The sequence below is a fragment of the Condylura cristata genome, unplaced genomic scaffold (assembly GCF_000260355.1).
Source record: "Condylura cristata isolate star-nosed mole 26May11 unplaced genomic scaffold, ConCri1.0 scaffold00015, whole genome shotgun sequence".
NCBI classification, from domain to species: domain Eukaryota; kingdom Metazoa; phylum Chordata; class Mammalia; order Eulipotyphla; family Talpidae; genus Condylura; species Condylura cristata.
In genome coordinates this window covers 4371835-4398551 of record NW_004567116.1, presented here as the reverse complement: position 1 = coordinate 4398551, position 26717 = coordinate 4371835, and the positions used below count along the sequence as shown (strand labels likewise).

Here is a 26717-nt window from a genome sequence, read left to right as displayed (position 1 = left end):
TCCGCAGGGGGTCCTTGTGCAGCAGCGGCGGCTGAGCAGGTGGCTGGTGCGGGCTAGAGCGGGCCGGGGAGGTACGAGCCCGCCCCCGCCGCCCCGGCCCTCTCCCCCTGCCATTGCTCCGAGCGCCCTCGGGCCCGTTCCTTCCTCGGGAAGTCGAAGGACTGCGGCGGCCTAAGGAGGGGGGGAGGTGGCCGCGGCTGTGCACCCCCGGGACCGTGGGTCCCTACTTAAGGGAGGACCCCTTCGACCTCCAGTTCCTCCACGCCAGCCTGTGCACACACTTGGACCCGAGGATGATCGATCCTCAGCCTCGCCGGTTTGGGGGGACGGGACACCCGGACACCCGGATGCTTACCCCTCCCTTGCAAGCTGTTGAATCTCAGACTTCCAAGTCTGAAGGGGCATTATGGGTGCCCTATTGTATACATTCTGACCTCAGACACAAAATCAGATTGTGACCAGTGAGGAGTCAGGAAGGCAGCCAGTTCCTGTAACTTACAGGCCACCTATTCAGACAGGTTCCCCCAAAGAATGGGGAGAGAACCTCATGGCTTGGAGCACACACACACACCATCCCTGCCCCCACCCCCACCCCCACAGTGAGGGTGCTGTGGCTGGGGCATCGATCTGGTTTACCTAAGACCCCACCCCCAGGAAGTCAGGCCTGGAATCTTTCCATTGCAGACACACAGAGCACAAGGCCCAAGATGACTGGCACCCTCTAAGCCATGCTGAGCCAGGAGGCTAAACCATGGTTATAACATACACGATTTCCACCCTGGGGCCTCTGCCTGACTCTGGAGGCACTGAATTTTCAGTAGAGAGAACACAGGCTTTGTGGGAAAAGATCAGACATGCATTTCAGTCCTGCCTCTGACTAGCAGGGCCTCACACACGTCACGGGGCTCTGAGTGGGCTTCCAGGGGCTAACTGGGGTCACAGCCTCAGCCGCCTCTCTCCTGGTGGGGTGTCAGTGCCAGCAAGGGGAGGGTGTGAAGATCTTTTAAACATTACTTCATGTGATACGTGTGGGAGGGGTGGAGTTAGTGTGTCAGTAACTCTGCATGGTGGCGATGAATTGGGCACTGCCGCTGGACATGCAGGCCACCCTGCCCCGCATGATCGATTTGGCTTCTGGCAGCCAGAAGCAGCATGACCCTTTCAGTCCCACGCTCTTCTCTATCCCCAGGCCAGTACTAGAGTTTGGACTTGGATCAAAGTTTAGGACAGCTCCCTAATGACTAGGGCCCTGGGAGCGTGACTTCACCAGTAGGCCTGCAGTGCCTTCCGGAGTGCTCATTGCCGCCCACTCCTGCAGGTGCAGCGGCCACCCCACTGCGCCGGACCCAGGTGGCACACGTAGGATCGCCGGCTCCGGCAGCTCAGTGTGAGGGAGTGAACTCAGTTTGCTTCAGAGCGTCCTCACCATGGTGAGTCCCACAGAGACAGGCAAGGGAAGGGGGTGGGGAGCCCTGGGCTCTTAGAGACCTTCACAGAGATGTGCTGCCTTCTGAGGTCCGAGAGGTGAAGAGACAGGATCAGTCTCCTCTCAGGACCTGCTCCCCCCTTCACGCCACTTCCCAGCTGGGCCCAGCCAGCCGGCCGGGCACTATCACCTGAGTTGCTCCCGACTCCGTGTACCGGGGGCCTGGGCCGTGGATTTAAGAGCATGTGAACAGCTAGCACTCAGAGGCAGACACTGTAGCAGTCCCAGAAGGAGCTATGAGAAGGGCCTGGGTTGGGGGCACATCTACACTATGGAGGTCCCAGTGCACTTGGGCTCTACCCCAGGCCCTCTCCAGAACTGACCTGGACCGAAGCAGGCCTTGGACAGTCATGGGTTCAGCTTTCAGCCTGCCTCACAGGCATGTGACCTTTTACAGAGACTTGACCCCTCTGGGCCTCTCCTCCCCTACCTTAATGAGGTAGATAAGGCTTGCCTCCCAGGCAGTGGGGGGGTCAGCAAGTCCTGGGGGCCTCACACAGCACCTAGCCGACTTCCTTCCCTTCCGCCCTCTCACACTGCTGGCAGCTAGGGCTAGCCCTGGCTCCTGAGTCCCACTTTTGTTCTAGCATGAAAATGGTTGCAAACCCCAGGGCAGACTGTCAGGTGGCGAGGGGGCACACTCCTGGAAGCTGGTGGCGCAGGAGGGTGGGCTTGGGATTGAAACCAACTCACAGCTCACACACAAGCCCCAAGCCCATGTCCTTCCAGAGCCAGGTGGAAGCAGCTTTGGAACCACAGACCTGCTGGCTGTGGGACCTCGGGCACCGTGACTGCCAGTTTCCTCACGGCTAATTGCCCCTCCGCCCCTCCGTAGGGCTGCGGGGACGTTGAATAAGATGTGCTCGGCAGCGCTTTGATCCAGCCCGGCTCTCAGTCTCTGCTTGGGACATGGAGCCAATCTTTTTCTGCGCACTCCCTACTGGCCTGGGCTGCGTCCCACAGCAGATGGCTTGGACCTGGCCCCTGCCAGATCCAGGAAGGTCCATTTTTGCACGGGGAAGCCTGGTGCTGGCAAGCCAGGAGCACACTGGGCAGAGTGGCCTTGCCAGGTCTGGCTCAGCGGCAGCCCGTCCCCAGGCCACCAGGTGGCGCTGGGAGCCCGGCCCTCTGCGACCCTATTGGTCCGGCCCCCACCCCCACCCCACCCCCCTTTCCTGGTCTTGGGGACTCCAAGGGCCCCAGCTGCACCTGTAGAGTCTGCTCCAGCTTTTCAGCACCTGTTTGAGGAAGGGACAAGTTCCCTTTTTTGGATGTTTTTCTGCTTATTGAGCACCCGTTTTGCAGAGGAAGACCAAAGCTCAAGGGAGGTGACTCCTGAGTCCTCAGGCTGAGAGGCAAAGTGGGATTTGAGCCCAAGCGCCCAGGACTGCAAGTCCCAAGCCCTAACCTCTCAGCCCGACACTGCTCGCTGCTGCCCGCACCCTGGCTCGGCTCCACTGGACAGCGCTGCCTGCCCGTGATCCCCGAGGCCAGGCCCTCTCTGAGCTTGGGAGGAACTGCCCACCTCTCCCTGGGGGTCACTCGTTGCTCAGGTCCTTCGAACTTGCTTCTGGCCTGCCCACCAGACTTTCACACCCCCACACCTGAGCTGACACGCTCCGTCGGCCCGGAAGAGCCTCCCTTTTTCTTCCCACTGCCCCTCACACCCTTTTGCCAACCTAACTGGCGCGTACCCTTCGCAGCGAGGCCAGGGCTTGCTAAGGAGGCTGCGTGCCCGCCTGTGCTGCCGCGGCACGGGTGACAGTGCTCTCTGAGCCCGCAGGGGAGCTATGCGGCGTTGCGCAGCTGCACACACAGAGCCCGGTCCTGCCCGGTCGCTGAGAGGCCACCAGAGCAGGGGCCTGTCACGGCCCTTGCCCTGCAAGGAGGCTTGGCCTGGGTTTCTTAGGAAAGGAGACGGCTGTCAGATTGCAACTTTAGTAGATGTTTTTATACTCAGGCTACCCGCTCTGGCATTTTCTTTGTATTACAGTCATTTTTCAGGATCAGTTTAAGCCACGGCCCCATACACTCCATACATTTAGGTCAGAAATTAAGAACTCACAAAAACACCCCCCTGAGGAAAGGCCGTGTCCCCGGGGGCAGGGGACGAGGGCCTCAGCTCGGCCACCACACCCGGAACCTCCTCCCTGCCCCCCACAGACCTCCAAGAAGCTGGTGAACTCGGTGGCGGGCTGTGCGGACGACGCGCTCGCTGGCCTGGTGGCCTGCAACCCCAACGTGCAGCTCCTGCAGGGCCACCGCGTGGCACTCCGCTCCGACCTGGACAGCCTCCGGGGCCGGGTGGCGCTGCTGTCGGGTGGGGGCTCCGGCCACGAGCCCGCCCACGCTGGTGAGAGCCCCGGGCTAGCGGTGGGGCGGCGGGGCGCTGGGCAGAGCGGGCAGGGCCCCGAGAGCTGGCAGCTGCAGGGGCAGCGCACAGCCCGGAGTGGGACCCTGGGGCCAGTCACGGCCTCTCCCTGGGCCTCGGTCTCTCCATCTTATGCAAGTTCGCGGTTGGACAAATGACCGCTGAGAGCTGGTGGGTTCGTGAATGCCTGGATGACGTCTCTCTGAGAAGGGCGCCTGACTCTTCCAGCCCACAGCCCGCTCCTCTTCCCAGTCCCCTCCTGTATTCTGACTTGCACTGTGGACAGTTCTGGATTGTTTCCTGAGCATGCCTGGCACTGGAAGCGCAGGGGTGCGGGGCGCAGGCTTCTTGACCCTTGTCCCTCCCCCTCTCCCTTTCCAGAGTCTCACATCTGCACAGCAGATGCCGGCGAGCACCTGCCGTGCACCTGGGCTGTTCTGGGCACTAGGGACCCCGTAGGAAGCCGGACACACAAGGAGCAGCCCCATGGGGTGTCCGTTCTCCTTTGGGAGACACTAACCGAGTAAACGCACGAGTGGGAAATCATTCCAGAGCGAGCTAAGGCGGCGTGAAGGGAGCCGGGACAGCGAGTCGCAGGACCCTCGGGGCTGGGTGGCCGCCTCCGGTTGGGAGCTCAGGGGCCTCTCCAGGCGGCGACTCCTGCGTGAAGACCTGCGGAGAGCCATCGTGAGGCCCCCAGAGGTGCCCACCAGCCTTTTCCCCCACCCGCCCGCCTCTCTCCAGGTTTCATAGGGAAGGGGATGCTGACAGGGGTCATCGCCGGCGCCGTGTTCGCCTCCCCGGCAGTGGGCAGCATCCTGGCGGCCATCAGGGCCGTGGCCCAGGCGGGCACAGGTAAGTGTGGCCTGCAGGAGAGGTGGCTGCGGAGAGGACAGGCCCGAGGGTGGCCAGGGCAACCTGATGGGCCCCTGCTGGCTGCTCCTGCAGCGGGAACCCTCCTCATCGTGAAAAACTACACCGGGGACCGCCTCAACTTCGGCATCGCCCTGGAGCGGGCCCGGGCTGAGGGCATCCCTGTGGAGATGGCGGTCATCGGGGACGACAGCGCCTTCACGGTCCTGAAGAAGGCGGGCAGGCGGGGGCTCTGCGGCACGGTCCTCATCCACAAGGTGAGGCTCCCTCTGGGCCCTGCTGGACGCCTCTCTCCAGACAGCATGTGGCCCCCCGGAAGGCCGCCTTCGGCTGGGGCCCCTGACCAGGAAGGCCCCACCCTCGCCACTGCCTAAGCCCAGAGTGCAGACTCTGTCCAGATCCTGCCGTCCCCTCCCCTGGTGGCTGGACCCCCAGATGCCTCCCACACAGCCTCCTGGAGCCCTGTCCTGGCCAGCCTTGACCCGGCCTCGCTTGCTGTGCCCGCTGGTTGCGGGCCCTCGCTGGGCTGGCTCCCCGGGCTCTCCGCCGCCTAAGTGCCCTCCCAGTCTCCTCCCCATCCTGCCCCGGGGGAGGGGCGCATGCCTGCCTGTGGGTGTGCGGGAGACGCGCCCTTCAAATGTGTGTGACCAGGGTGTTCATGGCCGAGTCTGCCAGGGTCTCTGGAGTTGACCCAGGCTTCTGGGCTTGGGCCCCCCTCCCCAGCATTCCAGGGTCATCTCCCCTTATCCCTGCTCTTCTCTTGTGCTCCACGACCACATCTGTGGCTTTGCTGAGGCCTTGAAAATCCTTCCCTGGCCAGGCACCCTGCAGGAGGTTTCCTTCCTCCTCTCCCTGGCGGGGAGCCCCTTCTCAGTAACCCATAACATCCCATTGTGAGTTCTGTCCTTGAACTTGTCGCCCTGCGTTCCATGTCCAGCCTGTATGCCTGCCTCCCCACCCCTCCCCAGACTCGAGAGGTCCTTCAGGGTAGCCGCTGCGGCCTCGTCACCTTCCTGCCTCTTAGCCCACTCCAAATGTTCTGCAAAAAGTGTTGGGGTGGGGAGGTGGGGAAGTGAGCCAGTGTATATGCCCCAGCGAAAGAAGTCTAGACTAGGCATCGGGAAGTGCCACCAGCTATGTGCTGTGTGACACCAGACAAGTCACTACCCCTTTCTGAGCCTAACTTCTGGCTCAGGAGATTGGGGAGACCGGCGAGGTCTGCTGTGCCATGTGGGTCAGCTCCCTGGCCGGGATGCGAACTCGTGCCGTAGTGGCTGCAGACAGCTTCTGGTGCTCTGCTTTGACCCGTTGTGCCACCAGGGAGGGCCCTGACACAGACTTAGAGACCGGGCTTCTCGCAGCTTCCTAGCAGGTGCATTGTGAATGTGGGGGGGGGGTCGCTCTTCTGCCCTAAGTGTGGCAATGTGGGAGCACCAAGATTGCCCTGCCCAACTGGAAACCCAACCCAGCCTGTCTTCTATGTCCAGAAGTGACCCCTGCCATCCTGGGGGCTCTTCTCTGTGTGGGTGCAGGTGGCTGGCGCCCTGGCTGAGGCAGGCGTGGGGCTGCAGGAGATCACGGAGCGGGTGAGCGCAGTCGCCAAGAACATGGGTGAGTGCGTCCAGTCTCCCTGGGGCTGGGCACGGGTGGCCGCGTTCCCTCACCCTGAGAGAAGGGTCTGGCAGCCTTCTCATGGAGCGGCTGCCGCAGGCCGGTGTCCAAGGCTGCTGCCCAGCAGTGCAAGAGCAGAGCGGTCACCTGCCCCGTTCTCCAGGCACCCTGGGAGTGAGCTTGTCCTCCTGCAGCGTCCCTGGCTCCACACCCACCTTCCAGCTCTCTGCCGATGACGTGGAGCTGGGCCTCGGTAAGCAGTGTCCGTCACACCCGCTTCCCGGGCCCGGCCCACCTCTTTGCCCTGGGAGCCTCTGCCTGTGCCCTCTGCTCACCTGGGACTGTCGCTAGGTGGTCCTTGTATTTTCTTTCAAAGATGTATTTATTTACTCATACGGAACTGGGGTGCAGATCAGACGTGCAGGGGTGGTGAGAGGATTCACCAGAGACAGAGTGGGGAGCAGAACAGGCAGACTGAGAAGGGCGCTGTTGAGGGGAGCAGCGGGCAGCTGTTGAGGGGAGCAGCGGGCAAGACAGCAGAGGTCTCCTGCACCGTGGGGGTCACCCTGGGGCCGGGGTGCTGCAGTGGCCGTGGCAGCTTCGCAGCGCAGCACTTCAACCTGTTGCACCGCCAGGGGGCCCAGTGCTAGTATTTCCAAGTCCCAAGCTGCTCCTGGCCCTACCTGCCTGGCTGCGGCCCTCTCCTCACCCACCTGCCTTTGCTCCTCCTGCCAGTGGACCACCCAGCCGCAAGCTTCCCTCTCCCACAGGCCCACGCCTATGCCTCGTGCTGTGGCTGCCTCCTCAAGGCTGCTTAGCTAGTGAAGGGTTAAGTAACCTTCCTGAGCTAGTTGAAGGTTAAGCAAGCAGGAGGGTTGGAGGGCGGAGAAGGCATTTCCACTAGTCCACACTTGCTGCGCTGCTCCCTAGCGCGCACACCTCGCTCTCCCAAGCACTTAGCACATCCTGATGGAAGCGCCTGAGCAGCTCTCAGGTCCCGAGTGGGTCTCTCCACAGGCATCCACGGGGAAGCTGGCGTGCGCCGGATTAAGGTAGGTGGACTCCGGGGCCAGCTGCTCTGACGCTGGGGCCCCAGGCGCAGCTGAGACCTGGCCCCCTCCGGCAGATGGCCACGGCTGACGAGATCGTGACGCTCATGCTGGACCACATGACCAGCCCCTCCAACGTGTCCCGCGTGCCCGTGCAGTCTGGTAAAGAGCTGTGACCTCTCCAGCCTGCCACTCCTCCACCCCCCTACCCTCTACCCCACCCCCACCCCCTTGCCGGCCAGGCACCACCAGGGGGCTGTGTCTGCACACAGGCTCCTCCGTGGTGCTGGTGGTCAACAACCTGGGGGGCCTGTCGTTCCTGGAACTGGGCATCATCGCCGACGCTGCCATCCGCACCCTCGGTGAGCCCCAGCCCGCGGGCGCCTTCCACCCAGTCCCTGGAGGCTGGCCTTGGGGACCGCAGCGCCGGCCTCTGGGTCACACTCCCTCCTTCCCTTGTCCATAACGGGGTAAAACCAACAGCGCAGCCTTGAAGGGGCGCTGTGAGGTCAGAGGCTCACTGTGCCCCACACCGGGCACGGTGCCTGGCGGCCATAGGAACGTGGTAAGTGGGTCTGGGCTTGCTCCGCTGCCTGGTAGGAGGGACCCCCAGGGAACATGGATGTTTGTGGTGACTTAGAGTAATGCTTAGCGGAAACCTGGCATCTCCCTAACCAATCTCAGGGCCCCAACCTCCACAGTCCCCATTTCCCCCGACTTTCTCCCTACTCTCGGGGGGCAGTGCCCTACCTCACGGCTTCCACGCTCCGGATTGCAGAGGGCCGCAGGGTGAAGATTGCGCGTGCCCTGGTGGGCACCTTCATGTCAGCCCTGGAGATGCCTGGCGTTTCTCTCACCCTTCTGCTGGTGGATGAACCCCTCCTGAAACTGTTAGGTGAGGCCTGGAGTCGCCGGGGACTTGGAGAGACCCCAAGGAGCGGACCACGACGGTCAGGCCCTCGCCGGGCTCTCCAGCCTCCCCAGCTCTCACGGGGGGACCGGGGTGGGTGCAGGGCCCTTCCCGCTGCCCTTTCCACAGCGGGCATTTGCTTGCCAAAGTGGAGGCAGCCGGGCCGCCAGCTGGGGAGTCCAGCCCAGCTGCTCCCCGGACAGCCCACCCATGCCTAAGAGGGCCATCTGTGTGTCCAGATGCTAAAACCAACGCTGCAGCCTGGCCTAAAGTGGCCAGGGTCTCTGTGACCGGGCGGCAGCGGAGCCGGCCAGCCCCCGCTGAGCCCCCGGAGGCCCCGGACTCCAGCGCCACAGGAGGTACTCAGTCCAGTTGTTGGGCAGGACGGGCCTGGCTTTGGCCTGAGCCCCGAAAGGTGTTGGGGGTGCGTGGGGTCTTTAGGAACCCACAAGGGTCAAATGTCATGAGAAGGGACTGGGGGCCGCCTCCACTGTCTGCCAGGCTCAGCCTCAAAGTGCATGGTGCCCGTGCTGGAGCGGGTGTGCAGCACCCTCCTCGGCCTGGAGGAGCAGCTCAACGCCCTGGACCGCGCTGCGGGCGATGGGGACTGTGGCACCACCCACAGCCGTGCCGCCAGAGGTTGGTGGCGGGACCTCTGCAGCTCTGGGGAGGGTGTGTGTGGCACCTCGGTTCTGAGGTCTGGGCAGTTCTTTTTACTTATGCACACAGAACTGGGGTACAGGCCAGAGGTGCAGGGGGATGAGAGGATTCATCAGAGACAGAGTTGGGAGCAAAACAGGCAGATCCACTGTTGAGGGGAGCAGCGGGCAGGACAGGAGAGGTCTGCTGCGCCCTGTGGGTCACTCCCTGGCTGGGAATTGAACTCGTGCTGCAGTATAGCTTCACAGTGCTGTGCTTTAACCTGTTGTGCCACCAGGGAGGGCCCCAACCTGGGCATTTCATGAAGCAGTTTCCAGGCCTTCCAGAACATGATGCGAAGTGGCCAGTGAGCACCTTCACAAAGCCCAGCACCCCTTTGCCTGTTTTCATGAATAAAAGGCTCTACAAATGTAACTAGCTAGCTCTACAAGTGCAGAAGGTTATCACTTTAGAATAAAACACAACAACTTGACCCTCCCTGGTGGCACAGCGGGTTAAAGCCCAGCACTGCATGCGAGCCACAGCTGCTTCAGTGCGAGTTCAATCCCGGGCCCCGGAGGTGACCCACATGGCGCGGCAGACCTCTCCTGTCTCCCTGCTGCTCCCCTCAGCAGTGTACTTCATCCATCTGCCTGTCTGCTCCCCACTCTGTCTCCCATGAATCTTCTCGCTGGCCTGTACCCCAGTTCTATATGAATAAATACATACATCTATAAAAAAAAATCTAAAAAACAGTAACACACACAATTCAGTGCCTGCAGATTCCAGGGAAATTCCCTCCAGGGCCCTGATTTTTCTCAGCTGACCTAGAGCAATGAAAAGCTCTCAACCAGACAGCCCCGTTCAAAAACATGTTATTTCCTGCCTTCCAGAGCTGGGCACGGCTCTGGACCCTGGATATAGCAGTGAGCAAAGTCAGCAAACACCACTGCCCTCTTGGCGTATGTTCTTCTGGGAAGACAGACAGTAAGCAGGAAGGGTCCATAAACGCAGATGACAGAGAACACAGGGAGAGGAAAAGGGAAATGTGACGAGTGTCACGCGGCCTTACCTGGGGGATCGGCTGAGGTCGCTGTGAGCCAGGGGCCCGCGTCGCCCCTGACTGCACGCTGGGTGGAAAGGGCGCCCCGGGAACCCCTCAGCCTCGTCCAGCACCGTTTCTGTTCTTGGCAGTGAGGCTGGGCACTTGGTTGGGGTCCAAGCAGATAGAGCTGGGGTCTCTGAGCCCCTCTGTCTCGCTCTGCCTGCAGCGATCCAGGGATGGCTGAAGGCAGGTCCGCTCCCTCCCAGTCCTGCCCAGCTCCTCTCCAAACTGTCTGTCCTGCTACTGGAGAAGATGGGGGGTTCTTCTGGGGCAGTGAGTACAGCAGCCCCCAGGGCGGGGTGGGCTGGCCTGGAGGCATCCCGCTGGGCTGAGGCCTCCAGCAGCCACACGCTCAGCTCAGCACTCGGGTCTCCCCAGCTCTACGGCCTGTTCCTGACAGCAGCAGCCCAGAGCCTCAAAGCCAAGACTGACCTCCCAGCCTGGTCTGCTGCCATGGACGCTGGCCTGGAAGCCATGCAGAAGTGAGCCAGGGCCCCAAGCCTTAGACCAGGGGTGGGCAGGGTCCCCTTCGGTGAGTCTCATTTCTGCTTTCCCTGCCAGGTACGGACAGGCTGCCCCGGGGGACAGGACAATGGTATGCCTGGGCCCACCCTTCCCCTCTCAGTGCAGAGCCCTGGAGGCCACCCCAACTGGCAGGGCCTGCACTCACTGCTCCCCCCACCTTGTCCAGCTGGATTCTCTATGGGCTGCAGGACAGGAGCTCCAAGCCTGGAAGAGTCCAGGGGCTGACCTGTTCCGCACCCTGACCAAAGCAGTCAAGGTGAGCGAGTGGGCCCAGCCCCGGGGGGTCTCCCCTCCCTCTGCCCCAGCAGGTTAGTCTCCTGCCGTACCTGCTTCCAACCCTGAAAGTGGAGCTCAGCACCTGTGTCAGAGCTGCGCTGAGCTGAAAGGTGTCCCGTGTGTGGGACACCAGTAAGCAGTGGCCCTTGCCTGCTCCCTGCCCTGGAGACGGTACACAGGCCGCTGCAGGGCCGGGCCCCCAGGCTCCATGTGGGAGCATGTGGGGCGCTCTTGCTTGAACCTGCTCCCACACCCCAGAGTGCAGAAGCTGCCGCCCAGGCCACCAAGAACATGGAGGCGGGAGCCGGAAGGGCCAGTTACATCAGCTCTGCGCGGCTGGACCAACCAGACCCTGGGGCCGTGGCAGCTGCAGCCATCCTCAGAGCCGTCCTGGAGGCCCTGCAGAGCCAGGGGGAGTGAGGGCCTCCAGCCTGGGTGCACCTCCGTGCTGTGCAGAGGGGCACGGTCACCGCCTGTCTCCCAGCGGTCACCTTCCCTGGTGGCTCGTGCCCAGGGCCGGTCCTCTGAGTTCAGCAGGAACTCTCCGGAGCTCCTGCCAGGCCCTCCCTGGGCCAGGCGCCTCTTAGGCACAGCCCGTCTGGCCCGTTCCTTGTCAGGGACAGTGGAGTCCCCGGGGCTCCCTGCCCGGCTCTGGGCTGCAGCCATTAGGCATTTCCCCGGGGCGGCGCCGCCTTGAACCTGCCCTGCGTGTTTGGCTTTAAGACTCCCTAGAAAGACCTTCAGCGCCAGTGTGGAAAGCGGCTAATAAATCACATCGCAGCAACAGAGATACGCGTCCTCTGAAATCCTTTCTAATACGTGGACGGGGGGGGGGGCAGGGACCCCAGTTCCCAACTGAAGTGGTCCTACCGGTCTCGTAGCCCCTGAGACCCAGAGGCAGGGTCTGGGCAGCGGGCCGGGCTCCCCAGGGTCCCGGCCACCCACCGACTCCCAGCCTCCATCCCGTACACACTGATGGGTGCGCTTCTCTCAGCAGGAGTCAGACAGGACGCTGGAGACAGCTGTGTTCTCAGGCCCAGTGGTAGCGCAGAACCGGCACCCCAGCACCCCGTCTTTCCCAGACCCTGACCAAGCTCTGGCTGGTCGTGCAGAGACCAGGGGCAGCGAGGGGCTGTGCACGTCAGCCTGGGCCGTGGCTCAGGGCCCTGAGGGGCCTCGACACAACTGACCTGGTCTGCCTGAAACCAGCTGCAGGCTTGGGCCTCTCGTTGGGCCTCCTGGAATCTGTAGGCTAAGACTGCACTCCTTGGGGGTGGGGAGGGCCCCGGCAAATCCGAGGCACAGTCCGGGTGTGTGCTGCCTCAGAGCGAGCGTCTGCAGCGGCTCTGGCCCGTCATCACCAGGGGCAGCCACCCTGGCCACCCTGGGAAGGGGCCTCCTCCTGCCCAGGCTTCTGCAGGCTCCCTCCAGTCCCGGGGAGGCTCCCCGCCCGCCAGTCACACCTTGGTCTCCAGCCAGCGGGGAAGGACCTGGCGCCAGACACCGCCCTGTGGATCCAACTCGGCCACTTCCCAGTCGGGTCCTTAGGCAGGTCACTCACCCTTTTTGTGTCTTGTTTTCCGTATTACTAACTAGGGAGCACCTCCTTCCTCATAAGATAAACAGATGCACAAAAGCCATCGCCTGTCAAGGACAGCACTCAGCACGGGTCATGCAACCCATGAGGCTGTCACGGGGCTCTGGTTTGAGCTGCCCGAGGACTTTACAAAATGCCCCACAACTCGGCGAGCCACACTGACATTTAGCAGAAAGGGCCTTGAGTCTTAAAATCACGTTTAATGCAAATCGAGCTTCATGAGCAAGTGAGCTGCCCATCCACATGGGAAGGGGGAAGTGGCCACGTGACCAAGGTAATCGGTCATGCCGATGGCTCAGCGCCCTGCACCCAGCCGCAGCTTCCAGCAGGGTCCTCCTAACAACGCTGGCCACGCGGGCTTGGGCTGCGTCAGCCTCGGGCTACGGCACCCAGGCTCCGGCCCCGGGCTCGCCACTCGGGCTCTGCGGCCGTGTGGAGCCCGGCTCTGCGGGCTCTAGGAGAGCTAGGGAAGCACAGCCCCACCCGGGGGGAGCAGCGGGACTCCGCCTGCCCGTTTCTCCGCGGGAGGCGAGCCACCGGGTCGGGCAAGCATGGCGGCAGGCGAGGCACCGAGCTGCCCGGCAGGGAACACCTCCACGGGTGATGGCTCCTTGGGCTCTGCTGGGCAAAACACCAACCGAGCTGGCGAGGCCCTGCCAGGACAGCAAGGTGGACACTGCCCAGGCAGGCGGGAGGGGACGGCTGCCCTGCTGCTCAGTCCATCGGGACAGCTGGGGCCGGGCGGTCCCGCGTGGGACAGCAGGTTGCCAGGGTTGGCAGGGCTGCGAGGACGGGAAGGCCAGGCCCAGGCCCCAGCTGTCGCAGCGGCTAAAAGAGGTAGAGCCACTCCCTACCCCCCATTCCACTGCTGAGTACCCCTTCTGCTCAGCTACGGCCAGGCTGCAGGAACCTAACAGGCCAGCCTGCTCCTGCGGGCCCGGGGGCAGGAGGCCTAAATGGAAGCCACACCTGCAGGCCAAACCCTGGCCGTTCACACAGCCACAACTGTGCCCTGGCTCACCAGACTCAGCCAGACCCCCAGGGGCCTCGGGGAGTCAGCTTGGTTTCTTCAGACGGCCTGAGCGGCCAGGGCAAAGAGGTCCTGGTGGACGTGCAGAATGGGAGAGGCTGATGCCAAGAAAAAGGGGTGCAGAGGCCAAAGCTACAGAGAAAAGCAGGTGGCAGCAGCAAGCTGGGACAGAGAGCGGCCCAGCAGGGCGAGGCAAGGAGAGGAGCCGTGTGGGTCCAGACCCACGTCGATGGAGCCCCTGGCAGAGCGGAGCTTCTGGGGGCGTCCGGCTGCTCCTGGCGCCCTTTCCTGCTTCAGTCCCCATCATGCAGCAGGGGCTGGAAAGACAGGTAGGAGCACAGGGGTTAATGCTCCCGGACTACAGAAGCCACGCCAGGCCCAAAGTGTTCAGGCGGACCCAGCCTGCAGGGTGGTCCCCACGCAGCCACCACATCACTTAGGGGAGCCCCAAGGTCCCTCAGCCTGATACGTAGACCACCTACCACCTGCCCGAGTAGCTAAGAACAAGCAAGACCTGCCCCAAGCGCTCAAGCTGTCCCCGACACACACTCGAGCTACCCCCAGACCTGCCCCATCCTGGCAGAGCCGCATCTACGAACCCCCTCATCACGTGCAAGCCCTTTTGGGGGAAGATCAGGCTGCACCTCACCTCATGAAAGGACAGGAATTGGGGGAGAGTAACGCACCCGTCCCCACCACCCTCTCCCAGTGACAGGCCCCCAGACCCTGAGCCCGAGCTCAGCATTGGCCTCGACGGCGGAGGTGCCCGTGTGAGCCTAGCGCCCCAGGCCAACCTCACTCACCGCAAGCTCTGGGCTCCCCACCATGCTGCTGGCTTGACGCTCCAGGCCAGGCCTTCTCCCGATCTGCTGATGCCCACCCTCCCCAGAAGCCAGGAGCCCTACCTGTCTGTCCGTCAGGATCCCAGGCTCCGGGCGCTTCCAAGAGGAAGCCAGGAGGATATAGAGCACCAGCAGCCCGAAGATCACCACCAGCATCCCAATGCTGTTGGCGAACACAGCCTCGCTGGGCAGGCTGGAGTACGGCTGGGTGGCATTTTTCCTGAGTGACAAACAACACGGGCCCTTGAGAGACGTTCCCAGCTGTCCTTGCCCAGAGGGTCACGCTGCCGCCAAGACCGGGCGAGCTGCCTCCCCAGGGCCACCTGTGACTTGGGAGGTGGACGCACTCCTGAGTCCCTGCCGCCACAAATATCTGCAGGGTGCTTTCGACCTAGGAGGCCGCTGCGGCTCAGAGGGGAGATGACCTTGATGACCTTGGCCGGGGCTGCGGGGGTCAGGAAGTGGCACAGTCAAATCACGACACCACACTGGCTGGAAACAGTGCGGGCTGGGCAGGTGAGCCGGCTGGGACTGGCGAGCGCCTGCAGTTGGCTGCCAGGGAGCGTGCCTGAGGCCCTGGGGTGGCTTCTCCCATGCAGGAGGTGCCAAATCAGCTGGTGCGGGGTGACTGCCCACGGTTTCCCAGCCAGACCAACCCTACCACCTCCCGGAGCGGAAACCAGCCTGCTGCAAGGTCCCTGCCCCTGGCTGGGCCTGGATCACAAGTGCCTCTCTTGAAGACCCTCTCCTCTCCCCCGAAGAACTGGGGGCTCCATCCCACTCACAGGCTGAAGAAAAGCTTCTCATTAATGCCGGAAATGACGGACGCAATGGCCAGAGAGAGGACAGACGCTCCAAAGAATACGTGGACGGGCTTCAGGACGCAGCGTAACCACGTGGGCGCCCAAGGCAGCAGGAAGACAGCAAAGCCCAGGAGCCACTGTGGACACAGGAGGGGGCAGTGCTGGGTGGTGGCTCGGCTAGGGCTGCCCCCAGGCACCGCCCTGCCGGCCCACAGCGCTAGCCCGCCTCGCACAAACGGGTCTTCTCGTGCAGGGCAGGGCCGCAAGCCCACTCTCCCACACACCCGCCTCCAGATGCCTCTGCTTCCCTCCAGGCAGCCTCACCCTGACCATGGTGCAGAGCTGACGTCAGCCTGGGGACACCACGCTCTAAGGGCATCTGACTCATGCGAGTGGGAATGGGCTGTGTGGTGGGGTGTGTGGGAGCCCTTGAAGCTGGTGTGACGGGACGGGTCACGTCCTGTGGGGCTGGCTGGCCTCAGGAGCGGAGCTGAGGGAGTGTTAGGGCTGAGGCCGCGAAGCCCCAGAGGCTAAGGAAGCCTCCCGCCAGGGGACCCAAAGGAGGTCGCAGACCCACCTGGCAGGCAAAGAGGAAGACAGTGGTGATGCCCAGCCAGCTGTGCAGGGAATAGAGGTTGGCGATGTTTCCATGCTGGTGAAACTGAAAGACGGCGAACAGCCCCAGCACGGTCAGGGTGAAGGCCGCCAGGTGCAGGGCCGCGTGGAGGAGTTTCCAGGGCAGCTTGGGCCCCACCCACGACTGGGGCAGGCGGTACACCAGCGAGGCTGCAGGGAGACGTAGCTGGGCTTGGCCTCCTCCCCTGCGCTCACCCCCAGCCAGGGAACCCCCTGCCGCGGCCGCTCAGCACCCAGAGTGGCGGGGGAGCTGCTGGGCCCTGGTGGCACCTCAGCCACCTTCTAACCCAGGCGCTCTGGGCTGCTGGCCAGCCACACTGAGCGGGGAGAGAGGGCGGCTTCCCGGGGCTCCGACCTGGAGGGAGAAAGGCCACAGGTGCAGCTTTGCAGTCTTAAGGGCAACGCCAGGTTCTTTCTTCCAGCTAAGTGAGCTCTCACAGCTCGGCCGTTAGGACACAGGCCTGAAGGGCAGACAGCCGAGGGCCGAATCCCAGCTCTGCCTCTCAGCCGCGGGCCTCCCCTCACCCAGTCTCCTCATCTGAAAATGGGGCTTACAATAGAGCCCGCGGCATCAGCTGCTTAAAAACGAGAAAGGCGCCTCAGGGCTCCAGGCACACAGGGCAAGTGCCACTGTCAGTGCCATCCCCGTTCCTGCCCGCAGCCCGGGAAGACCAGCCCAGCTGGGCCCAAGGCTCTGGGCGACACAGGTCCGAGAGGTGGAAGCAGGACCCCACGGAGGACCTGACTGTGCTGCGGAGGCGCCAACCTCCTGACCGGGGCAGCGGCTGGCAAACGCCAGGTCAGGGGTCAAGACGTGTCCACACATGGCAGACACAGCTGGCAGGGTTGGTGAAGCCTGAAATACTACTCGCTGGACATTTATAGGAACATTTGCCGGTGCCTGCGCTACTCGTGAGGCTGCCATTCTCCGATTCCCCCACTTCCACTACTTCCTCCAAATGCTACCAGCACCCACAGACAGACCCCCTCCGGGCGCACACCCCACCCCCACCCCTGCTCCCTCTCCCTCCCATAGCTTGGAGTCTAGTAGTGACAGTGCTGGAGAGGGAGAGCGCTGGTGCGCTCAGGCGCCTGCCAGGCTCACATGGTACTCACCAGCTCCATACAGCACCACCATGCCAGCAACCATGAGCACCGGGTGCCAGTTGAACATGAACACGGTGCCATCCCAGGCAAAGCCACCACGCCAGTACCGCATCCAATAGGCAGTGAAGAGGATGCACAAGGAGCCCAGAGACCCCAGTGCCAGGCAGGACAGGTAAAACCATCCCACAGCCATTCTGATCAAGCACTCCTAGAAGAAGTAGAAATCACATGTGCCTGCCGGCTGGGTGAGCCCTGCACACTAGCTGGAGACCTAACACTGACCTTGCTCTTGGCCCCTGAGAGGAATCGATGCTTTTTGCTTCAGTTCCCCTGCCACAGCCTGGGTCACCACCCCGAGAAGCCTTAGGTGCTGGGGGATCCTGCTCTCTGGTTATGAGCTGTGGGTGAGGCTCCGCCCCAGCACAGGGCAGAGGGGAGCTCCAGCTCAAGCCTGCAGCAGGGGCAGAGAGGGGCGTCCTCTACCAGGTGCCAAGGCCCTGGGCCTACAGCCCTGGGTTAGTCTCCCTTCATGGGACTAGAAGCTGAGGAATCACCGCTACCATTTTCTCCCCCTTAGAGAGATGGACTCACAATCTAGGCCCAGATGCTCAGTTCTAAAAAAGAGAAAGTCATAATCCCAAGGGCAGCCAAGATGGCATCTCTGGGCTCCCACTTCTAGAGAAATGGGGAATTCTGTGGGGCTGATGGTCCTGCTAGGAACTAAGACCAGAGTGCCCCACACACCTTGCATTATGCAACACCAGCTCTCCCCAGATCTGAGACTTCTGCTTTCTCTTCCTCTGGGGAAAGTCCAGAGGATAAAAGAGGAAGTAAGAACTCATGGTCTAGAAAGCAAGAGTTTATTTTGAGACTTGATCAACTCGCACCTGATCAACTCGGAGACCAACTCCAGTTTCAGGCAGGGCTAATGAACACCCACCAGCAAGTGGGTGGAGGGTGGCAGGCAAGTGCCGGAGCCCTAGGGCTGCCCTGGTCCTCAGCTAATGGGCAGGCAGTGTGAGCCCCGTTTGAAAGGTAGTAAGTACCCTGTCCCGGGGCTCACCACAAGCATGCGCCCGTGTCTTCCTGCTGTCAGGACCCCTTAATGTGAGCCAGCTAACAGGAGAGGAGGCCCCTAAAACAGCCGCCAAGCTCCAAGCAGATAAAGCACTGAGATCTCACCTTCAGATCTCGCGGCGGCTGACAGAGGGCTGGGCTGGGTTCTGATTTGCACAAACTAAGGTACCTGGAGCATATCACTCAACATGTGCAGGTCTCAGTCTTCTGCTCTGAAAGAAAAGCCTGGCAATTAGAATATAATTTGCTGCAGGGCAGCCAGGAGCACACAGCCTAGAATCTGTACCCCCAGTCTAGGAGCTCCCCTCAACAATCCTGGGAGTCAAGCAAACCACCACCAGGGCCCTCCCTGGTGGCGCCATGGGTTAGGACACAGCACTGCAATCTGGCTGCAGCCACTTCAGTGCAAGTTCGATCTCCGGACCCAGAGGTGATCCGCATGGCACAGCAGACCTCGCCTGTCTTGCCCGCTGCTCCCCTCAGCAGCGTACTTCTCAATCTGCCTGTTCTGCTCCCCACTCTGTCTCTGGTGAATCTTGTCACCGCCCCACCCCTCCTACGTGTGGTCTGTACTCCATGAATGAACCTTAAACAAACAAAAAAAACACCATCCTGAGAGGAAGTCTCAAGTTAGCACCCGCAACTTACAGATGAGGAAAGAGTAAGTCCTTATGCTGTAGGACTGGGAAGTGGGGCGTTTCTGGTCTGTTTGGCTGACCTCTCCTCAACTCAGGTTGCTAGAAGGTCAAATGCGCAAGTGTGCAGAAGGGAGAGGAAAGTGTGAGACTTTTCATGGCTCTGTCACAGCTTTTCATCCTAACTGCTAATAAGCACCCCGAGCTCATGGCTTTCCCCACCCGCTCCCCGCCCCCCTATCTCAGTGGCCCTGAATCCACGCCATGTGGCCACCTAGTCAGAGAAGCTGAAGATGAGGTGATCCATCTGGGCAGTGATCGCTGAGAAAGGAAGTGCTGAAAACTGGGCAAAACAAAGTTTCCAGGAGGCTGGACCGAGAAAGTCATGCCACCAGCTTCCTAGAAGTTTCACCAATGAACTGGGGAACTCAGGGTCTGAGCGGTACCCCCAGTTCCTGAAAGGGTAGGGGAAATTTCTGTTCACCACCTCTTCGGTCACCCCCCCACCCCTTTAGCTTTGTCAGCTCCATTCATTGGGTCTCTACTTTCAGAATTTTTGTTTTCTTTTGTAGAAGGAAAACAAATCTAGGATCCAAAAGGGACTGCACAGCCCCCCCCCCCACCACCACCACCAAAGAGGTCCCGATTGCTGCTCTGGGACAGAACTGGAACAGACAACGGAACGCTTTTCTGACAGAGGGTGGGGTGTGACACAGCTCAAGGTACCCTCAAAGTGCCCTCCCTCTGCCCAGGATAGAGCCAAAGCGGAGAGCAGCGAAGAGTGCGTGTGACTTGCAACCCAATGCTAATGGCCTCTCACTTGTCCTGAGAGAGCAGGTTGTGCTACGTGCCCAAGGTGTGCCCAAGGTGTGCCCACCAGCTTGGTCCCCTAGTCTGCCCTCCCCTAAGTCAGATGTCAGTCCAGTCTTCTTAAAGGGCCCAAATGGCAATACTTCAGGCTGCGCAGCCCTCTGTCACGACTGTCATCACTCTGCAGTTGTGGTACCAGTGTGGTCAGACAAGTGAGCATGGCTGTGTTCCTAAAAAGCTTTATTTATAGACATTGAAATTTCGGTTTCACATCATTTTCACGTGTGCAAAATAACCTTTTCATTTTTTTCAGTCGCTTAAGTCTATCAAAACCAGGCCCTCCTGGTGGCACAACAGGTGAGCACAGCACCATGAAGCTGGCTGCAGCTGCTTCAGCAAGTTCAATCCCCAGCCAGGGAGCTGATGCAGCAGACCTCTCCTGTCTCCCCGCTGCTCCCCTCAGCAGTGTATCTCAGGGGCTCTAACTGTTCTGCTCTCTACTCTGTCTCTGATGAATCCTCTCGCCTCCCAGCACCCCTGGCCTGTACCCCAGCTCTTGCACACATAAAATAATTATTTTTTTTTTTTTAAAAAGTGTCAAAACCATCCAGGCAGGCCAGATTTAGCCTGTGGCTCATCAGTCGAAGCTCCAAACTAAGCGGTCTAATCAGCCCAAGCCTAGGCAGATCAGGCCATGGGGTAGGAAGTGGGTATTTTCCATTCACGGTCCTCTTAGAAAAAAGCTCCACTCCCAAATCTTACAATGATGCGCCTACAATTTAGAAAGCCAGTAAGTGGAGGAGCAGAAAACCCGTCTGCTGCTCCCCTCCCCAAGTGAATGAGGGGGTGTCAGGAATCCTGAGAACCAGACATAGGGCTCAAGTTCCAAACCCTTAACTGACATCTGACAGGCCGGAACCCCAAAAGCTCAAAGGAGGAAAGTGACTTGGTCAAGGTGACAGAGCTGGCAGGAACCCCAGGCTTTCGCCCCGAGCTCCGAGGACGCTAGCTTCCCAGGGTCGCTTCTGTTGGCAAAACTCAGGACCGAGGGGCCCCAAATCCCAGCCGGGCGGTGTGGGGCGAGCAAGGTCCTCCAGAGCGCAGGGCGATTCCAGGCAGCCGGGGTCGTCTCCCGACTCCTCTGCTGGGACCTTGGGTAAAACCAGGGCGATAGGGCTGCGCCTGCTGGCGGCGACCGGGAATAGCTTTGGCGCCTTCGACCACCAGCTGGAGAAGGAACCGTGCTCGTTCCCACAAGAGTAAACTGAAGCCGAGCGAGGGGTCGCGACAGTGCGAAGCGAGGTAGCGCGGAGGCGGCACTCGGCCCAGGCCCCGGTTCTCCCAGTGCGGGCTCTTTCTCACCCCCCCGAGCTGCATCGGGACGCAGCGGGGCTGGGGTCTCCGAGACTCCTGGCCAACGGGCTCCGCGCCGCCGCTCCAGGGGGTCCTGGCAGGTGGCGTCAGTGGCGCCAGCGAGCGGAGGGGCGGGGCCGCCTCGCCACCTTATAGGCCGCCGGCACTTCCGGTAGCGCGCGCAGCCACCTGGGAAATGAAGTCCAGCGCCGCGGCGTCTCCCGCTCCCAGCGCGCCGAGGTTCCCGGCTCCTGTTACTCCCACTCTAGGGTTACAGGAGCCTGGAGCGCCTCACGGGCCTGCCCTGCCCCTCACCCTCTATCCCGTGAAAACGGAAATATTGGGGCCGGCGTTAAGGGCGCGCCAGACGCTGACAGGCCACGCTCAGTGTGGGCGGGGGCCGTGCGCGGCGACGCGGGAGGACCAGGCCCTGGAAAGCGGGTGCCCAAAATGGCGTCCGGGCAGGCGGTGAGTGGGCAAGGGAGGGCCACGGCTGGCGGGAGCGCGGCGCCGGCGGAGCCATCTACTTCCGGAACCTTAAGGCGGTTTCCGGAAACCAGGACGGCGTCCCCATGACAACCGACGTTGGTTCTTTGAGGTGAGAAAGCGGGAGTAGCGGCTAAAGTGACGGGACGGTGGAATTCTTGCTGTTACTGATTTTGGCGTGGGCTTCCTGCGAGGCAGCCTCGAGTGGACGGGGGAGGGCGAGGGACAGCGCGCCGGGACAAAGGGAACGCAGGTCGCGGGGGCCGATCGGGAGACCGCTCTTACCTGGCGGGTGCCCGCAGCCGGAGCGAGCGGAGGCTCCTCGTGGCGGGCGGTGCGGGGCGGCGGGAGCGGGGCCTGGAGCCACTCCCAGATGTGTATCTGGCTTTGCGCCGCTACGCCCCGCGGGAGGCTCGACCTCGGGCGGCGTCCTGGCTTACGGAGCGGGCCGAGTGGCCCGCAGTTGCGAGGATTAAAGGTCGCCACATTCCTCGTGCTGGTGCTGCAGGTGACAGTGTCACTTGGTGAATGAGGTAACTGGGCCCAGAATCAGCGCGTTTATACAGCCAGGTGAGATGGGTAGACCAGGTGGACAGACCTCGTTGGGCCTCTGCAGTGGAGTCTATGCTAAATAGCAGCTGCTTGGAGCTGGCTGCAAGATAAAGTAACATAACACGAAGAGGGTTTGAAAAGTGTGGTAAGTCTCACAGGGGTTAATTTAATCTCTAAATTTTGAAATTTGTGTCTAGATTTCATCTAGCTGTAGGGCCACAGGACACCCCCAAAACAACCTCTTGGTCTTCAAGTACATGCAAATAAGGGCCCAGCTCCTTTCACCTGGTGTGACTGTATACTACTACAACTTTGGTTACAGCTTTTTATGCCTACACCACTTCCCACATCTCTGTCAGCTTTCCCTGCCACCTGCTTACACATCAGCCTGTCAGTTATGTAAGAAGCACTTTGGAGCAGGAGCTAAGATCTGAATCCCAGCTCTGTCAGTCTCACGGGCTGTGTTACATAGGACAAATTATTTGATTTCTCTGGACCTCAGCTGTCCCATCACTAAAATGGGGAGATGTAATAGTACATATCCTGCTTCAAGGGGTTATTGTGCGCTTTAAAGAGCTAATGCTTTAAACAGTTCCTGGCACGTTGTGATATATAACGATTTGCTGCTGCAATTAATAGCAGTAGTGACTAGACAGCCACATTGTAGTACCCCTCAATTTCTGTGTTCAGGACGTCCTAGGCATAGAGAAAGGGTGGAGGGCAGGTGTCTCTAGGGGTGGCTGCTTGGCTTTCTCTGTTGATTTTGTTGACAGATGTGTGCCTGCCCAGTGTTGGGGCTAGTCAGGGTGCTCGGCCTCACAAGTCCTCCCTCCTGGTCCCCATTCCAGTGGAGGGAAACGAAACAATGTGAAATAGTAACCATGGCAGGGTTCCCTTCTTGACTTCCAGAAACTGGTTTTAAATTCTGGTTCTAGAACTGTACCTACTATATAGGTCTTTGGGTAATATTTATTGTATTAATAGCTAACACCCTCCAACCCTCCCCCCCCTTTTTTTTTTGGCCTCAACAGGCCCTTGTCTTAGAGCAATTGAATGAAAAAACTCTGATGCTGAGGAACCAGATGCCTCTTGCTCAGTGCTAGGGAAGCTGGGAGCTGTGGAGTGCGCCCTGGGAGGCCCAGGGGGACAGAAGGAAGATGCTCCAGACCAGCAACTACAGCCTGGTGCTCTCCCTGCAGTTCCTGCTGTTGTCCTATGACCTCTTTGTCAATTCCTTCTCGGAGCTGCTCCGCATGGCCCCTGTCATCCAGCTGGTGCTCTTCATGTGAGTGGGGTGGGGGGACATCTAGCTGAGCCCAAGCAGCTTTTGTACTAAGGAATTTTAAAGATCCTAAAATCAGTGGTAGAACTATCAGGGGGCATAAAGATGCACATTGGATAATCCGTGGTACACCAATGGATTACAGTGCAGACGACTGCTGAGTCCTATTTTATTTTTTGCGTAGAAGAACTAGGGTGTGGATTAGAGATACCAGGGATGAGAGGACTTATCAGAGACAGAGTGGGGAGCAGACCAGGTGGATCTGCTGAAACACACTGTTGAGGGGAGCAGCTGGTGGGTCAGGAGAGGTCTGCTGCGCTGTGTGGGTCACCTCTGGGGCTGGGGATTGAACTCAGGCCATGGACATGATAGTGCTGAGACTTAACCCCTAGGCCATCAGGGAGGGCCCCACAAGTCCTGTTTTTTATGTACTTTTAGTAATGGTTTGGGATACAGAGAGCAATTCACATAGAAATATTGTCTTAAGGTGCCATGAAAGAGAACTTAAAAGAGAGAGCTTAAAAGGCGGTCGTGCTAGTAATATGTATGAATCCCACAGGATGGGAGTTGTTGGCACTTAGTCTCTGCCATGGTTATAGACTCCATGGAAAAGCACGCCCTGAGACACGCTCACGCTCCATTCACCAACCTGCCAGGTGGTCGCCTCACAAGTTCTGCTCTCACGGGGCTTCCATTCCAGTGGAGAGAAATGAAATAATGTAAAACAGTAATAAACATCACCCAGTGGCCAGTGGCTGTAAGTGGCATAACCGAGCACCTTACGTTATGCTGTTCACAAAACTTCCTGGAGAGGGGTGTTGGAGACGGCTGCGCCACTCACAGGTCAGAGGGGCGCGTTGCCGGGTCACCGTCCTACACGGGGAGGAAACTGGCTTCCCGACAAGTGCCTGGTAGGTTTGTTGAGCTTAGAGTGTCACAACAGGAAGCCCTGTCTGTGGGCTGCATTTCAACTGGTAGGACCAGTAGTAGTTTTATTTGGGGGCAGAGCCCATGTTTGCCACCCCCTAGGGGGTAAGAGGACACCCTCTGGTTCCCTGGGGAGGAGGGCCAGGCCTCGGCCCTCATGCAGACCCCCATGTGGCTGTTTTGTCTTGTATGTCTGCAGCATCCAGGACATTGCAATCCTCTTCAACATCATCATCATTTTCCTCATGTTCTTCAACACCTTCGTCTTCCAGGCTGGCTTGGTCAACCTCTTATTCCATAAGTTCAAGGGGACCATCATCCTGACAGCTGTGTATTTCGCCCTCAGCATCTCCCTTCATGTCTGGGTCATGGTAAGAGTGGAACTCTGGATTCCTGAATCTTTGAGGAGCTAGGAGTAGCTTCTCTCGAAGCTACATGGCACCCAGTACCATGTCACCTGGGCCAGAATCCTCGCTAGAAAGTGGGTGACATGCTCCAGCCTGGAGCACGGTGCGCGCGTTTTGCAGGGCACTTGGCCCAGCCTTCTGGGCGGAAAAGCAGCCTTCCCTGAGAGTTGAAGGACACTTGGAAGCGTTCAGTTCACTTTGCCCCTGACAGCTGCCAGGGCTAAAACAGGAAGGTGAACCTGTTTCCTCATTAGCCGTTTGGGCAGATGGGTGTTGATAACGGGCTATTCTTAGGCATCGCCGTCCCGGGGAAGTGGCCACACAGGCTCGCCGTGTGCCCTTCACTGCCGCGTCCCTCTTCTGGGTCTCTGTCGCTGACACACACGCACCAGCCTCCAAGGTGCCTCTGTCTGTTCTCATTTAGCCCCTGCAGTGGATCCAGCGACCTGGTCTCAGATTTCTTCTGCTTCACAAATTCCCCCATTTCTGGGTGCCTCACACGTGTTCCTCACATACCCATTTTGATGGAACACATTAAACCTCAGAGGCCCTAAAGGCACCTCCTCAGACTGACTCTTCCCCCAGGTTGCCCTGGGGATCCCATGGGGAGGCATAGGGCTTCCAGGAAAGGAGCAGAGCAGAGCCAAAAGCGCTAGGTGCTTCCAGAAGAGGACTGTCTGCCCGGCGCCCTTGCAGCCAAAGGAGGTCCAGCTGTGTGCTGTGAAGCTGCTGACCTGGCAAAGCCCTGCATACACCTGGCCTTCATGTGACAGGAGCTGACTGGGTAGTGTCCACACTGAACTCCTGAGATAACGTTTATCATGTCTCTTTGGCAAAGGCTCTGGAACGAAAGGGAATAATAGTCCCATTTCCCCCACTAGGGTTTAAGATGATTCCTTTTGCTACCAAAAAGGGGAAAAAGTGGAGGGAGGGGGAAGAGAAGCTTGGGACTCCTTTGAGAAACACTCCTTGGAGAAAGAAGGGTGAGAGTAGCATGATTTTAATCCAAGTGGCTCTGCAGTTAGGCAGAAGGAGATGCTCTCTCAGCTGCCCTTTGATTTGTCCATCTGTTCATGTCTCCTCAGAACTTGCGCTGGAAAAACTCCACCCGCTTTGTCTGGACAGACGGACTTCAGACGCTGTTCGTGTTCCAGAGACTAGGTGAGAACCTGAGCACGCTCAGCCTCACTCGCCGGTAGCAGTGACAGCCCTGACCCTGGCCTCGCAGCCCGGCACACTTAGCACGAGCGTACTGCCCCTGGCTTCCTGGGGTGCCTGGGAGGCCGTCAGGCGGGGTCCCCAGCCTTGATGGGCCCTGCGCTTACTCTGGGCAGGACAGGTGCACGACTGAGGCTTCTCTCCGCTTCCCACCCTCAGCGGCAGTGCTGTACTGTTACTTCTACAAGCGGACAGCCGTGCGGCTGGGCGATCCTCGCTTCTACCAGGACTCCCAGTGGCTGCGCAAGGAGTTCCTGCAGGTCCGAAGGTGACCGCTCGTCGCCCCGATGGACGCCTTCCTGACGGAAGCCACGCCGGCCGCTCTGTGGAGGCGGCGTTGGGGTCTCTGCACCAGGAAGCACCGGGCTTCCTCAGACAAGCCGTGGCCGGTGTGTTCAAATGTCAGGAAGAGCCTCCCTCTTGCAAATTAAGTGTCCCCGAGCCGGTGTGTAGCTCCTGCTGGCCACCGACCTCAGGCGTCCCTGTCGCCCCGCGCTGCACTCCTCTTCCTCAGAGGTTGGGTGGCTGCATCCTTGGGAAGCTTTTGCTTAGCCTGGCGTGGGGCGGCTCCCGGCACCCACTTTCCTGGCTCCACACTGATGCCTGAGGGACGCAGAGGGGGAGTTCCGTGCTCCTGACTGATCACTCCTCAGACGTTTATATTTACCCTCAAGGCACTGTTTTTACATTTTATAAATAGGAAATAAACTGAATGTTTTTCTCCAGGAATGGTGGCGTCTCTGTCTAGATCTCTTCACAGTTAGAGGCGGTGGAAGTCTCAGCGTCCATGTGATCCCGGCGGGCAGACTGAGCCACAGAGCAGATACAGATAGATACTTCCTGAGCCCTACTAGGAGATAACATCATAACACCACTTCAGGTTAACATCCCTGCAGAATATTTCTGCAGAACCTTAAGATGTTTCTAACACCCTAACCCCTCCCCTGGAATGCCAGACTTCTGTGCCTACTCAGTCAGACTCTTCCCCTTATCAGAGACCTAAATTCTCCCAGAGGAGTCAAAGTGTCCTTTAGCCTGTCCTGGCAAAAAAAGAAACTTTTTAACTCACGTGCCCATAGTATCAGTTTTCTTTTTTTCTTTTTCATAGTT

General features: G+C 60.0%; 3 protein-coding genes across 7 annotated transcripts; 2 read left to right on the top strand and 1 right to left on the bottom strand.

The window, feature by feature from the left end:
* Positions 1-9: 9 nt before the first annotated feature.
* Positions 10-11625, top strand: TKFC (triokinase/FMN cyclase). Of its 2 annotated transcripts, none has more exons than XM_004682738.2 (18): positions 10-71; positions 1319-1430; positions 3650-3839; positions 4602-4712; positions 4806-4987; positions 6263-6341; positions 6505-6594; positions 7359-7393; positions 7468-7552; positions 7663-7752; positions 8169-8285; positions 8540-8659; positions 8802-8939; positions 10211-10317; positions 10423-10526; positions 10606-10639; positions 10736-10825; positions 11104-11625. In XM_004682738.2, exons 2-18 carry the CDS (start codon positions 1428-1430, stop codon positions 11263-11265), a joined length of 1737 nt encoding a protein of 578 aa, XP_004682795.1. In that variant the 5' UTR covers positions 10-71; positions 1319-1427; the 3' UTR covers positions 11266-11625. The 2 variants fall into 2 exon arrangements, with proteins under 2 accessions (XP_004682795.1, XP_012581178.1); XM_012725724.1 differs by having other exon boundaries at positions 10758-10825; positions 11104-11194.
* A 1004-nt stretch (positions 11626-12629) lies between these two features.
* LOC101624862 (cytochrome b ascorbate-dependent protein 3) lies at positions 12630-21569 on the bottom strand. 3 transcript variants are annotated; one of them, XM_004682737.2, is made up of 7 exons: positions 21507-21569; positions 18043-18149; positions 16870-17068; positions 15695-15903; positions 15100-15254; positions 14378-14534; positions 12630-13789 (listed from the first exon to the last, which is right to left on the bottom strand). In XM_004682737.2, the coding sequence occupies exons 3-7, from the start codon at positions 17051-17053 to the stop codon at positions 13766-13768; spliced, it is 729 nt and encodes a 242-aa protein (XP_004682794.1). In that variant the 5' UTR covers positions 17054-17068; positions 18043-18149; positions 21507-21569; the 3' UTR covers positions 12630-13765. The 3 variants fall into 3 exon arrangements, with proteins under 3 accessions (XP_004682794.1, XP_012581110.1, XP_012581109.1); XM_012725656.1 differs by lacking the exon at positions 21507-21569 and adding an exon at positions 20745-20810; XM_012725655.1 differs by lacking the exon at positions 21507-21569 and adding an exon at positions 18586-18649.
* TMEM138 (transmembrane protein 138) lies at positions 20986-26330 on the top strand. Of its 2 annotated transcripts, none has more exons than XM_004682736.2 (5): positions 20986-21333; positions 22805-23058; positions 24182-24353; positions 25475-25550; positions 25767-26330. In XM_004682736.2, exons 2-5 carry the CDS (start codon positions 22931-22933, stop codon positions 25877-25879), a joined length of 489 nt encoding a protein of 162 aa, XP_004682793.1. In that variant the 5' UTR covers positions 20986-21333; positions 22805-22930; the 3' UTR covers positions 25880-26330. The 2 variants fall into 2 exon arrangements, with proteins under 2 accessions (XP_004682793.1, XP_012581111.1); XM_012725657.1 differs by lacking the exon at positions 20986-21333 and adding an exon at positions 21775-21791.
* The last annotated feature ends 387 nt before the right edge of the window (positions 26331-26717 follow it).